General features: G+C 50.7%; 1 protein-coding gene across 2 annotated transcripts in view; it reads right to left on the bottom strand.

The window, feature by feature from the left end:
- The window catches only part of LOC8082473 (protein DDB_G0276689), a 44,341-nt gene extending 30,428 nt beyond the window's left edge, over window positions 1–13,913 (bottom strand). Inside the window, exons 1-9 of one of the 2 annotated variants that reach the window (XM_021456586.1) lie at window positions 12,996–13,913; window positions 12,404–12,548; window positions 11,746–12,018; window positions 11,460–11,627; window positions 11,162–11,377; window positions 5,812–5,906; window positions 5,148–5,322; window positions 3,917–4,320; window positions 2,817–2,940 (exon numbers count right to left, since the gene is read on the bottom strand). In XM_021456586.1, the coding sequence (XP_021312261.1) occupies window positions 2,817–2,940; window positions 3,917–4,320; window positions 5,148–5,322; window positions 5,812–5,906; window positions 11,162–11,377; window positions 11,460–11,627; window positions 11,746–12,018; window positions 12,404–12,548; window positions 12,996–13,711 (2,316 nt within the window). In that variant the 5' untranslated portion in view covers window positions 13,712–13,913. Of the gene's footprint in view, window positions 1–2,816; window positions 2,941–3,916; window positions 4,321–5,147; window positions 5,323–5,811; window positions 5,907–11,161; window positions 11,378–11,459; window positions 11,641–11,745; window positions 12,019–12,403; window positions 12,549–12,995 lie in introns of those variants that run through there. The other variant, XM_021456587.1, reaches the window with a different exon arrangement.

Below are 13,913 nucleotides of genomic sequence, written 5' to 3'. Positions count from 1 at the left end.
CACCTACCTCCAGCACACTCCCTTGTCGCTCAGGATCCATCTCCGTTGTGGCATCGGCATCTTGGCCACCCCGGTCATGAGGCGTTATCCAAGCTCGCTTCTAGTGTTTCATGTCACATTCAGGATTGTTCAGATTTATGTCATGCTTTCAGCTAGGGCGCCATGTTCCTCTGCCCTTTCATGTTTCCATTTCTTGTGCATCTAGCAAGTTTGATCTTATTCATTGTGACTTGTGGACCTCTCCAGTTGTCAGTATTTCTAGTTATAAATATTACTTGGTTATACTTGATGATTGCACTCATTATTTGTGGACTTTTCCGCTGCGGCTTAAATCTGACACTTTCAGTACACTTGCTCACTTCATCGCCTCTATGCCTCCACCCAATTGGCGCCCGCGTCAAGGCTGTTCAGTGTGACAACGGGAAAGAATTTGACAACTCTAGGACCCGTCACATCTTCCTCACTCAGGGCATCCATGTTCGCATGTCTTGCCCCTACACCTCGCCACAAAATGGTAAAGCTAAACGCATTATTCGCTCCATCAATAATGTCATTCGCTCACTGCTCTTTCATGCGTCCATGCCTCCTTCCTACTGGGTGGAGGCCCTCTCTACAGCGACTGTTTTGCTTAACATCCTGCCCACCAAGACTCCAGTTCTCCATGCCGCACCTTGCCCTGCCCGGCACGCCACCGGCATATGATCACCTACGAATCTTTGGCTACAATTGTTATCCCAACATGTCTGCCACCGCTCCTCGTAAACTTGCTCCTAGGTCTGTCTTGTGCGTCTTTCTAGGCTATTCCGCTCACCATAAAGGATACGTTGCCTTGACCTCTCCTCCAATAGAGTCACCATCTCCCGGCACGTCATCTTTGATGAAACGGCCTTCCCTTTTGCTAAGAGCAATGGTCCTAGTACTCCGGCGGACCTCGAGTTTCTTGATGCTTCTGATGTTGTGCCTGCTCCTATTAGACCGCTGCACAATGTTTTGCTGCAGGATCACCATGCAGCACCTTCAACGCCACTAGCGCCCCTGTCGATCCCTCTCATAATCTCTCGGTGCCCGCGCTCTACATCCCACCAGCACTGCGTGCACCGGGGACCCCTACAGCGCCACGCGCGACCACTAGGACTGCCTCTCCCGCGCCACGCGCCTCAGGAGACGCCCAACATACCTGGAGGCGCCTCCCCCGTCTATTGTACGTCCTGCCTGCCCTTCGCACAAGCACGTCATCTCCAGCATCGTCCTGGGCTCCCCAGCGCCTTCTCAGGCACCCCGTGCACCCCCGCTCGGGTCCCCGCCCTTCGTCCAGCACATCATGTAACACTACATGCAACGGCCTCATCCGCCGTCTGCTCCGGCTGCTCCTACACCAGCTGCCCCACTGCCCAATGGTGTTGATGTTGTTCCCCCAATAACCAACCAACACGCTATGGGCTCGCGTTCGAAGAGCGGCTATCGGATGCTCACAGCCCACTATGCCGCACTATTCTCTCCGGTGCCGAAGACCTTTCGTAGTGCTAGGATCTCGTACCTTGCCCCCTCAGGCCAATGTTGTCACTAGCAAGTGGATCTTCAAGCACAAACTTCAAGCAGATGGCTCCCTCGAGAGGTACATGCTAGACATTCTGGATTGTGCCGGGATGACAGAGTGCAAGCCATGCTCCACTCCAGTTGACATCAATCTGAAGGTTGCTCCAGCTGATGTGGCACCTGTGTCTGATGCTACAGACTTCCGCAGTCTTGCTGGAGCTCTACAGTACTTGACATTCACTCGGCCAGACATTGTGTATGCCGTTCAGCAGGTCTGCCTTCATATGCATGAACCCCGTGAGCCTCACCTTGCTGCCCTAAAGCGGATTCTTCGCTATGTTCGAGGCACTCTTCATCTTGGTCTCCTACTGCGACCGTCCACTTCGACAGATCTTGTCGTCTACACTGACGCTGATTGGGCTGGTTGTCCGGACACCTGCAAGTCCACCTCTGGCTATGCTATGTTCCTTGGCGACAATCTTGTTTCTTGGTCCTCCAAGTGCTAGAATACGGTGTCAAGATCCAGTGTTGAAGCCGAGTATTGCGCGGTGGCCAATGGAGTTGCTGAGGCCACAGCTCAACTTGATCCAGCATCAACGAACCAAGCACATTGAGATCAATCTTCACTTCATCCGGGAGCGAGTCACCATTGGTGATCTTCAGGTTTTGCATGTTCCCACCTCTTCACAATATGCAAATATCTTCACTAAATGCTGCCTTCTTCAGTATTCACAGAGTTTAGGTCCAGTCTAAACGTGCAGAGTGGATGACGATTCGACTGCGGGGCGTGTTAGAATAGGCGCCTTATGGGCCGGCCATGGACCTGGCGCCCAAGCCTATTCAGCTGGGCTGCCTTAGGGAATATGGTAGATGATCTCTAATTAAGCAAGGATCACAGCTGATTGGGTGTTTCTATAAACTCTCCAGATCCTTGCCTATATATTGTACCCTGTACACATATCAATCTATCAATCAATTTCCCAAGACCTATTCGCTCTCAGTATCCAAGGCCCTTGATAGGTTTTAAGCATACTATGATAGAGATCAGTGGTCAGTGTGCATTACTGCATTCTGGAGACCATGTAGATGTCCAAAATATCACTTTTTTGAGATTGAAACCAAGGTAGCATATGTCAATCTTCCCCATACTTAACCTCCGACAGTTTGAAAGAGAAACTTCCAGCGACCAAGGCTGATAAGTAACAGCAGAATTCTACGTGCGATGTACATCAAGGAAAGCAAAAATCAAGCACTTGGCATGACTGCATGAGTAAGCATACCAATGCTCTTTTATATGCGCCAGCTACCCATTCAGCTAGTTCAAGGGAAGCTTTATCCTCGGGAGGTAAAGAAAATCGTTGTACAGCTTCTTCTCCTATATCATAGTTTTCCCTTTGCATGCATCTGTCAAGAATTTGAATGGTGAACAGTAAATATATATCATAACAACCATGTTCCATAACATACTGATATATGCCACACAGAAGCATGCATGCTCACACAATACACGATATGCATGTGGGCACGCACACGCACACACACAAAGAGAATGGTATTCAGAAAAGACTAATAAAATTTCACAAAAATACAACTGTACAAGAGTAAGTACATGATAGATTAAAGAAATATTAATTAAAGGATTATAAACATTTAACGATGTCAAAAAAGAAGAAGAAAACTCACAAATTCTGGAGATCAATATAATAACCATCCAGTATGTTTTTCAATGGGATAATGCTTCAATCATATCAGTATATGAACTATTCTTGCTACATTGAGAGGGTCTCAGTAGCATTGATCAATGGAATGTAAGCTACTCACAGAATTGAGAACAATAGTCCATTGTTTAGGGTTCAGATGAGCAAACATGACAAATTGGAATGAGGACAAAACAGTTCTTGTGTCTCAGATGAGATTGTACATGTCTGAGAAAATAAGTGACAGTCAACTGTGAAGTGAGAAGTCATTCCCATGACATGTATAGAATCCTAAATATTACACAAACTTCAACTGATGTGTACGTAAAAAGAAAACTATTTTGGAATGGTGAAAACGACAAGGCAGGGCCACAGAACAGCCAGGGATGTTTAGCTCCATAGAACTCACTGACCTTATAATTTTTTAAGATAAAACATGTAGATACTTCTAGCCCCAAAAGAATTTCAACCAATGAGATCAAAAGACAATCTTTTGGTAAAGCATTTTTACTCAAACACGCAAGAGAGTTGCACATCATTTCATTAAGAGAGAAAAGACGAACAGTACAAAGGAGGGAGAAGAGCCCCCTCCCCATGGGAAATACTAGGAACTTTGGTAAAGCATAAAATTTAAATACAACAGAATATAGCAGGAGAACAAATTACATCATAGAAAAACTCACAGATTCAGTAACTTTGAAGGAGCAGCACGTAGAAGAACTAATGCCTCCTTCCAACTCCACTGCCGCTCAGACAGAGGTGGAAGACGTTTTAGAACAGATAGACGCCAGTCCAAGTCTTCGATGGAATGTTTGGCATGTTTGAGCCTCCATTCTAATGCTTGTCTACCAGCAGGTGACAGACCAGTACTTGAAAGGTGATCCTTCTCAGAGCCTTTTAATTGGAGATTATGATGAAGTATATCAAGTAAAAGCCCAACAAAATATACCACCATGTTCTTTCCCTCAGATTCGATATTAATATCATGGCATTCATGAGTAACATAGCACTCAGAAGGGACTGATTGAGACAATTTGGCAGAGTCATCCATGTGTAACAAGGATAATATAATGCTAACCATGAAAATCTGCAAAATAATATAGAAAAATGAAGCTTAATAGCATAAGGAACCCCATTTTAAAATATTGAATGTGATATCACACAGGAATAACTAGCATCAACAATTTAAAATCAGTTGTAACACTACCAAAAAAGAAGCTTCAAAAAGTTTAATCTTGCGTTAATAAAATCCATTTAATATTTTTATATTTATGATCAGGCACACAAAACCAAGATGATTTAAACATTTGTAAAAGTTATGCTACTCTTGATAAATAGTAATAGCTCAATCCGTTCACAGCATAGCTACCAATGAAGGACATAGAATATTAAGATCTGATATTTTGCCTTTTTTCCAGACAAGTGCACGTTCTTAAATTTCGTAGCTCTTTACATCAATGATAAATCACACAAAGCATGAATCATCTTATGAATATTGCATTATGTAGGGAAGGAAGATGAGCCTAGCTCAGTTTGTTGAGGGTCTTGATGTACCCCGTACCCCAACGCCCTTGACAAAAACTATAATTTTACTATCAATTCTTCGTATAGTATACTGTTCATATGAACACAAATCATGAAGTTCTTTCACGTACGAATTTTATGACACAATATGCTCAAAAAAAACTTTTGTATCACAAGGTCGGCATATTATTCAATTAGTTATTAATAAAAAAATGATGAAATTTGACAAGCATACACTCATTGCAAAAAGAAACATAGTAAGCATTAGGTTGCTCCTAATAGTATATTAAACTGATAGCTCCACAATTTTGCTACTTTGAGGAACAAAAAAAATGTCTTTGCCAAAAAAAAAAGTGCACCTGAATAAGAACATATCACAGAAGAGCCAACCTTTCTTGGAGAACTTTTGATAGCCTCCATAAAATTTTGCATCTCCCTGAGATATGACAATGCTTTATGATAATAACACTCATTCCCATCACCTGTACACTTTTCCATCTCTCCTAGAGCAAGCACAACTGACTGAAGAGAATATCGCATGTGCATCAGTTCAATATCATGCATCCTGTCACATGAAACAAACTAATCATTAGAACATGATGTCCGGCATAGGTTACTTTTGTTTCCTTTTGTCCTGTATAGTAATATATTATGTGTTACAAATATTAGGGACTGAATTGAATAACTGTACATGAGTGACACAAAGAGGGAAACCCTAGACTAGGAGATCACACTAATACCCTTTTTTTTCTCGAACAGCGCAGGAGAACTGTGCGCCATTTCATTAAGGTAGAAGAAAAGTTACATGGGTCAACAAGACCCAACTCACACAACTCACACTAATACCCTTGACTATTATACCTTAACATTATGAACATGTAGCAAGACAAAAGGCAGATTGACTATTCCGCACGTGAGACAATATGGAAGATATATATGCATCAGGGGCATTATGCATAATAATTGATATTATAGGATCAAAGATTAAACCAAAAAAAGAAAAGAAAATAAGTTTAGTAGCAAACAGAACGTCACAGCAGAGATGGTTATGAACCTCTTCCAAGCGGCAGTCGTTGAAGGAAGTGGCTGCATACCAATAAGCTCGATCGCATCTTGAAATTTTATTCCTGGGACTGCGTCAAATAGCACCTGTGTGAAAGTTAAGGAAAGTGATTTCAAAGGAACATCAAGACGTCAACTAGAGAAAGGTTCCTTTTGAGCACAATGGTAGTGAGTATCATATATGCAAATATGTGCAAAACATGTGGAGCACAAGTATGAGATCCACTTGTTCCCCTGAAATGAGGACACATGCATGACCTGCACTGCACTGTTAGAGTATAGGCCCATGAGGCTAGGCCCATGAGGCCCATGTGTATGATACTATATTCCTAACCCTCTAGGGTTAGCCCAGTTATGGAAAACAGAAACTCTAACATGGTATCAGACAGCTTTCCCCTTCCTCCCACCCGTCAGCCGCCAGGCAGCCGCCTGGCCTTCTCCAGGGCCGCCGCCGGCCGGTGAGCTCCTCTGGGCCGCCGCCGCGCGTCCATGGCTGACCGGCCTCCTCCCCCTCCTCCTTCCCCAACCTATTTTGGACAGTTTCCCACTCTCCAGCCGACGTGGGGGCGGGGGGTGTCCAGAACATCCGCCTCCTCGTCCCGGTCGTCCTTGAACCCGAGTCACCCTCCTACGCTCATTGGCGAGACTTGGTCCTCCTCACCCTCCGCCGCTACGCCCTCGACGACCACGTCCTCGTCGACGCCGCGAGCACGGTCCCGACCCCCTCGTGTCTGCGCCTCGACAGCATCGTCCTCTCCTGGATTCTGGGGACGATCTCCCTAGACCTCCACGACCTCGTCCGCAACACCCCGAGCGCTCGCGGGGCCTGGCTGGCGCTCGAGGGCCAGTTCCTGGGCAACGCCGAAGCCCGGGCTCTGCGGCTCGACGCGAGCTTCCGGACCTTCGTCCAGGGCGACCTCTCCGTCAGCGAGTACTGCCGCCAGATGAAGGGCATGGCGGACTCTCTCGGCGACCTCGGCTGGCCCGTGGAGGACCGCATCTTGGTCCTCAACGTTCTCCGCGGGCTCAGTGACCGCTACTCCTACCTCCGGACGTGGATCACCCGACAGCGGCCCTTCCCCACCTTCCTGCAGGTCCGTGACGACCTTGTCATGGAGGAGCTCACTCAGGGTCTGCAGCCTGGGTCCACCTCCGCCTCGGGGTCCTCGTCCTCCTCGACTGCTCTCGCTGCCACTCCTCCGCCCCGTCCTACCCCGTTACCACAGTCGTCACTCCTTGGTCCTCTTCCCCCTGGGCCGAGCGGGGGTGGGGGGGGGCATGGCGGTCGCCGTCGCCGTGGCGGGGGACGTGGAGGAGGTCGCGGGGGCACCACGACGCCGCCGGCCCCACGAGGTGCACCCTGGCCATCCTTCCACAACCCATGGTCAGGGCGCATCTCCATGTGGCCGTTCCAGGCTCCCGGTGGAGAGCCTCGCCCGCCGGCGGCCATGCTCGCTGGTGCTTCCCCGGGGTTTCCCTCTGTGACCCCGTGGACGGCACCCACCGGGCCTGCCGGCTGGGACCAGGCGGCCTTGGCGCACTCTTTCAGTACCATGGCCCTGACTCCTCCAGTTGGGCCGGAGTGGGTCGCCGACTCTGGGGCTACTTACCACACTACTCCTAACCCCGGTATACTTTCTTTTGTTCACCCTCCTTCTCCTTCTCTCCCTTCGTCCATTATGGTCGCTAATAGGTCTTGTCTTCCTGTCACCTCTGTGGGTGCCGCCGGCCCCCATGGTTCCTTTTGTCTTCCTGATGTTCTTGTTGCTCCTTCTATGGTTCACAATCTTCTTTCAATTCGTCTTCTTGTTGCTCCTTCTATGGTTCACAATCTTCTTTCAATTCGTCGTTTTACAGCTGACAATTCTTGTTCTGTGGAATTTGACTCTTCTGGTCTCACTGTGAAGGATTTGGCTTCCCGGCGTCCTCTACTCCGATGTGACAGCACGGGGCCCCTTTACACTCTTCGTTTTCCGGCATCTGCCTCGCCTCCTAAGCCAGTTTTTTCAGCTGCCTTTGCCACCACTACCTCCACTACTTGGCACCGGCGTCTCGGCCATCCTGGACGTGATGCTTTGACGCAACTTAGTCGTAGTTCCGATATTCGATGTACTCGGGCTCACGATGAGCATTTGTGTCATGCGTGCCAACTGGACCGACATGTTCGTCTTCCTTTTTCTAGTTCTTCTTCTCATGCGGCCCGCATTTTTGACCTTGTACATTGTGACTTATGGACCTCTCCTGTCATCAGTATTTCTGGATACAGGTACTATCTTGTGGTGGTCGATGATTATTCTCATTACTCCTGGACTTTTCCTTTACGTGCAAAGTCTGATGCTTTTCCCGCGCTTGTCCACTTTTTTGCTTGGGTGTCCACTCAGTTCGGCCTCACTATCAAGGCCGTCCAGTGTGACAATGGTCGGGAGTTCGACAACTCCACCTCCCGTGCCTTCTTTCTCTCTCACGGTGTCCAGTTGCGCATGTCTTGCCCGTATACATCCTCTCAAAACGGCAAGGCTGAGCGCATGATTCGCACCACCAACGACACCGTGCGCACTCTCCTGCTCCAGGCCTCTCTTCCTGCTCGCTTCTGGGCCGAGAGCTTGCACACCTCCACTTACCTCCTTCACCGCCTTCCTTCCGCTGCTTGTCCAGCTCCCACACCTCACCACGCTCTCTTTGGTACCCCTCCTCGCTATGATCACCTTCGAGTCTTTGGGTGTGCGTGTTACCACAACAACACCGCCACCGCTCCTCACAAGCTGGCACCCCGTTCGACTCTCTGTGTCTTCTTTGGGTACTCCCCGGATCACAAGGGGTACCGATGCTACGACCTTACCTCTCGTCGAGTCCTCATATCTCGCCATGTGGTGTTCGATGAGTCGATCTTTCCCTTTTCCACCACTACCACTCCTGCTTCCACCTCGGAGCTTGACCTCTCCTCTGTGTTTCCTACTGACCCGGTGGTCGAGCCACCTTTGACGGTGTTTCCTGCAGGTACTGCTACGTCGCCTGTCGCCCGTGACACCTCGGGGCCTCTACCCTGCCCGGGTCCCGCGGGGTCACCTTCCGGCCCGGCCCCTGCTCCTGCCACGGGTCCCGGGTCGGCACCTTCGACACCGGCCCCTCCGGCACGCTTCGCCCAGCCGGTGCGTGTCTACCAGCGACGTGCTACCGACGTGGGTCCCGGGTCGGCGTCTCCGACTCCGGCCCCACCGGCACGTTTCGCCCAGCCGGTGCGCGTCTACCAGCGATGTGCCCGGCTGGCGCCGCTGCCTCCGGCGGCGCCGGTGGCCCCCTCCACCCCGGGGTCACCTGCGCCACCGGCGACGTCTTCCCCGCCGCCGACACCGACCCCGCCGCCGAGGCACCCAGCCTCTCGGGCCGCGACGCCGGTGTACCACCCTCCGCTCCTTCACCGACACCCGCGTCATGTTCACCCGATGGTGACGCGCCACGCGGCTGGGACCTTGCAGCCCCGGGCTCTTGCGGCGATGCCCGGGGACTCGCAGGTCTCACCGGTACCCTCTTCCGTCCGCGAGGCCTTGCTGGACCCTCACTGGCGCCGAGCGATGGAAGAGGAGTACGCGGCCCTCCTCGCCAACCATACTTGGGATCTCGTCCCTCGTCCCCCGGGCTCCAACATCGTCACCGGCAAGTGGATCTGGACCCACAAGCGCCGGGCTGACGGCACCCTTGAGCGGTACAAGGCTCGCTGGGTTCTCCGGGGCTTCACTCAGCGGCCCGGTGTCGACTACGACGAGACCTTCAGCCTGGTGGTAAAGCCGGCCACCGTCCGCACGGTGCTTTCGCTTGCTCTCACGCGCGGGTGGCCCGTGCATCAGCTGGACGTCAAGAATGCCTTCCTACATGGCGTTCTGACTGAGACAGTCTACTGCAGTCAGCCTGCGGGGTTTGTTGACTCTTCTCGTCCCGACATGGTGTGTCGGCTCAACAAGTCTCTCTACGGCCTCAAGCAGGCCCCCCGAGCGTGGAACCATCGGTTTGCTACTTTTCTACAGGCTCTGGGATTTGTGGAGGCGAAGTCAGATACCTCTCTGTTCATCTTTCACCATGGGACTGAGACTGCATATCTGCTGCTCTATGTTGATGACATTGTCCTCACAGCCTCCACTGAGTCACTCCTTCGGCGGATCATCACCTCTCTTCAGCAGGAGTTTGCTATGAAGGATCTGGGTGCCCTACATCACTTCCTCGGGGTCACTGTTGAGCCTCACCCTGCTGGATTACTCCTTCACCAGCGGCAGTACACTCTTGATATCCTGGAGAGAGCTGGGATGACTGACTGCAAGCCCTGCTCCACTCCAGTTGACACACAGGGCAAGATCTCGGAGGCTGAGGGTACACCTGTTACAGATCCTACTGCATATCGGAGTCTTGCCGGGGCACTTCAGTACCTCACCTTCACCCGCCCGGATATCACCTATGCAGTTCAGCAGATCTGTCTTCATATGCATGATCCTCGTGAGCCACACCTCACCGCTCTCAAGCGGATCCTACGCTACCTCCGCGGCACCGTCGACTTCGGTCTCCTCCTTCACCGACGGTCGCCCTCCACCGAGCTCGTCGTCTACACTGACGCCGACTGGGCCGGGTGTCCGGACACCCGCCGCTCCACCTCCGGCTACGCCGTCTTCTTAGGCGGCAACCTGGTGTCTTGGTCGTCCAAACGCCAGCCAGTCGTCTCCCGCTCCAGTGCCGAGGCGGAATACCACGCTGTCGCCAACGGCGTGGCTGAGGCTTCGTGGCTCCGTCAGCTCCTCGCCGAGCTCCACAGCCCTCTCTCTCGGAGCGCACTGGTCTACTGCGACAACGTCAGTGCGGTGTACCTCTCCACCAACCCGGTCCAACACCAGAGGACCAAGCACGTGGAGATCGACCTACACTTCGTCCGGGACCGGGTCGCTGTCGGCGATGTTCGGGTCCTTCACGTCCCGACCACCTCCCAGTTCGCCGATATCTTCACCAAGGGTCTCCCGTCCTCGACCTTCACCGAGTTCCGCACCAGCCTCAACATCACCAGTGGCTAGTTGTGTCTGCGGGGGGGCTCATGTGTTGTACTTTTTTTCTTTCGTGTCCAGTCTGTAAACTCCGCTGCGACGGTAGTTCAGACTGCGGGGGGGTGTTAGAGTATAGGCCCATGAGGCTAGGCCCATGAGGCCCATGTGTATGATACTATATTCCTAACCCTCTAGGGTTAGCCCAGTTATGGAAAACAGAAACTCTAACATGCACTTTTCTGCCCACTACTGCTACTGTGCTAGATGAGAGATAGAGAGAGGGAGAGGGAGAGAGAAAGAGAGAGAGAGACTAGGACTCACTCTCATGGGACTCTGAACAGCTAACCGCTCAAGTATCAAGTTCTCGACAAAAGGGTCTAATATTTCTGCATTGTTAACATCTGAACCTTGCTCTTGTTGGGTAAACAACAATGAATTCCTCAAATTCCACAAGCGGCCAGAATTAACACTTGAAACAAAACGTGCAAGGTCCAGATGGAAGCATAGAAGATCACACAAGTACTCCTCACAGGATGTCTGCCAAAAGAAACTGTCACGATCCACATATTTTTTATGCACACTACCACAGAAGAAGAAAATTCATCAACAGAAGGGGTACCTCATCTGTTGGGCTACGGTAATGTGAATATTCCTGTAGTCGTAGACCTTGGGATTTGCTTGTCCAGAACAGCTGCATTAGCTTTCTCCGCAGAGCTGTTTTACCCTTCAAAATATCCCATCCCAAGACAGCAACCAGTGGGTGGAGAAGGGGGAACAACGAAACAACCTGCAGAAAGCCACTTGCCAGAAGATAAATCAATGAGTCAATAAACTAGTGGAATTTGTCATGGAATGCTCATACCACCAGGGAAAAAACACAGGGTTATCCTTGAAAATTGACATACATCAACAGCCTCTAGAAGCTGCTCCCTCTTAATTGATGATAGAGCGGTTTCCAAGACTACTTCAAGCATATGCTTTCCAGACAATCGGCAATAATGGTACAGATCTTTTTTGCAGGATGTTATAGCTGTGTCCAACAATATCTTGTCATCTGAGTCAGTATCCTTCTCCAACAACAATGTTTCCAGAAATTTTTTGAAAGGAAGAGGCATCCCATTAGCATCAGAGACATCATGATCTTCAATTTCTTCAGAAAGGATGTTATCCAGAATGAGCTAGAAACAATACAAAGAATTAGCACTACTCAAGATCAAGCATGCAAAAAAATGTAATCCAGAAGGTAAACATTGTAATTATGTCAGGTGCTGTGATGTTCGATGAATAAACTCAAACTGTGGCCACAACTAAATCGTTGGCCTAAAATGCAAATAAATACAGGATATGTGACATTCAAGGACTAAAGTTTCTGTGTGTATCGTATGAAAATGTTGAGTCAAATTTCCATAACAAAAGGGAGAACAGCATGGTTTTCTGCATGAGGTGCAGGTTCTCAACCAGGAAAGGAAAAGCTGGAAACAAATTGAACAGGCCGAGAAGTTCATAGTTAAGCACTTCAATGAAAGAAGAATGCCAGCAAGAAACAGAGAATTTTGTAATTACCTGAACGAGTTGCACGAGCTGGGGACTAGTACATTGAAGAGCTGCTCCATACAATTTAGTTATTCTATCCTGCAACTCAGACCATGTTCCACCATAATTGGATGCTTTTGCCCATCCCTCTCTGAGAAGCTCTGCTATGACAACCCTGTAAGGAATCGATTTCAGTAATTTATTGCAGTATTCATATTCCAGGTCCAGAAGCAAACTGAGACCAATATGCATAATATAAGAATTAGTTGACTCCTTGCATGTGTTAACCCAGAATCAATTGAAAATGTTTGATCTGAAAACAGCAACTTGAATATTATGGTGTTATCTCAAAACATACAATTGATCACATAATCCTGCTCTGCAAGACGCTAGTCATTACCAATTTACGTATGCTGCTACTATTGGCCGTAAAACTACATTAAATCCTGGCCAACTCAACTATATGGCACTGAGTGTAACTGAATGCTACTACTGGCCTTACTATTCCACAAACAATTCGACTTGTTTATTAAATGCTCAGGTTGCAACTCTAGCTAATGTCCCTGGCTATCAGATGTTGAAATAGTACTAAACAAAGATGTGCAGTCCACTAAACCCTTACTTGTACTCATCCTCCTCCAGTCCATGGTCAAGGCAAAGAAACCGAAGATGGCCAGCAGCAGCATCCAGATCACCTTCCGCGACAAGAATTTTCATGGCATCCAAATGGGCAAGCTGCACGTTCCGCCGCAGCCATAGGAGCACATCCACGCCGAAACCACCCCCGTCCAAGGCGATCTGCCTCGAGACGCCTATGCACAATGCGTCAAACACAAGGGCGTTGTCGAGGAACACTCCCCACAGTCCTCTCAGATCCTTCTCGGAGACGGGGGGCTCCTCGGCACCAGCACCTGCCTCCCCTCCACCTTCGACCTCGCGCTTCAACCTCGTCACCCCCAAATCCAGCAGCCTCGTGAGGATTCCGCTGGCCTCGGCGCCAATGGCGGGGTCGTCAGCGATGGGCTGGAGGAGGACGAGGAACTCTGCCTTGAGGCGCAGCGCCTCGGGATTGGGAGTGGAGGGGAGGGCGGCGAGCTCGAGCGCGGCAAGCCAGGCGAGGTGGGACGGGGACGGACAGGCAGGGGGAGCGGACCAGAGCACGCCCGGGACGCGGCCGCCCGCGGCGGCGACCGCGCGGAGGAAGTCCGCAGAGAGCCCCGGGTCGGCGCGGCGGCGGAGGCTGAGGAGCACCGCGCGCAGGGGCTCGAACTGCCCGAGGAATAGGTGGTTCGCTGCCACGCGCGTGAGGAGCGCGGCCTCCCGCTCCGACGCCGCCATGGCGAGGAACGTCGGCGAGCGGCTAGCCGGCCAGTGGGTTGGGGATCACGAGGCGATGGCAGGCATGGCGGTGCGCGCGCGGGGATAGATGCCGCGGTGGTTTCGCGGTGTGGGGAAGTACTGGAGTGTTGGATTTCAGGACTTGCAGGGGTTGCTTGCTTGTGCGGTTGTGCCCGGGGGAGACGGAGGACGACGGTCACAC

The sequence above is a fragment of the Sorghum bicolor genome, chromosome 3 (genome assembly GCF_000003195.3).
Source record: "Sorghum bicolor cultivar BTx623 chromosome 3, Sorghum_bicolor_NCBIv3, whole genome shotgun sequence".
Classification (NCBI taxonomy): domain Eukaryota; kingdom Viridiplantae; phylum Streptophyta; class Magnoliopsida; order Poales; family Poaceae; genus Sorghum; species Sorghum bicolor.
Note: the sequence above shows the minus strand (reverse complement) of the source record. Positions and strands in the feature narration are given on the sequence as shown.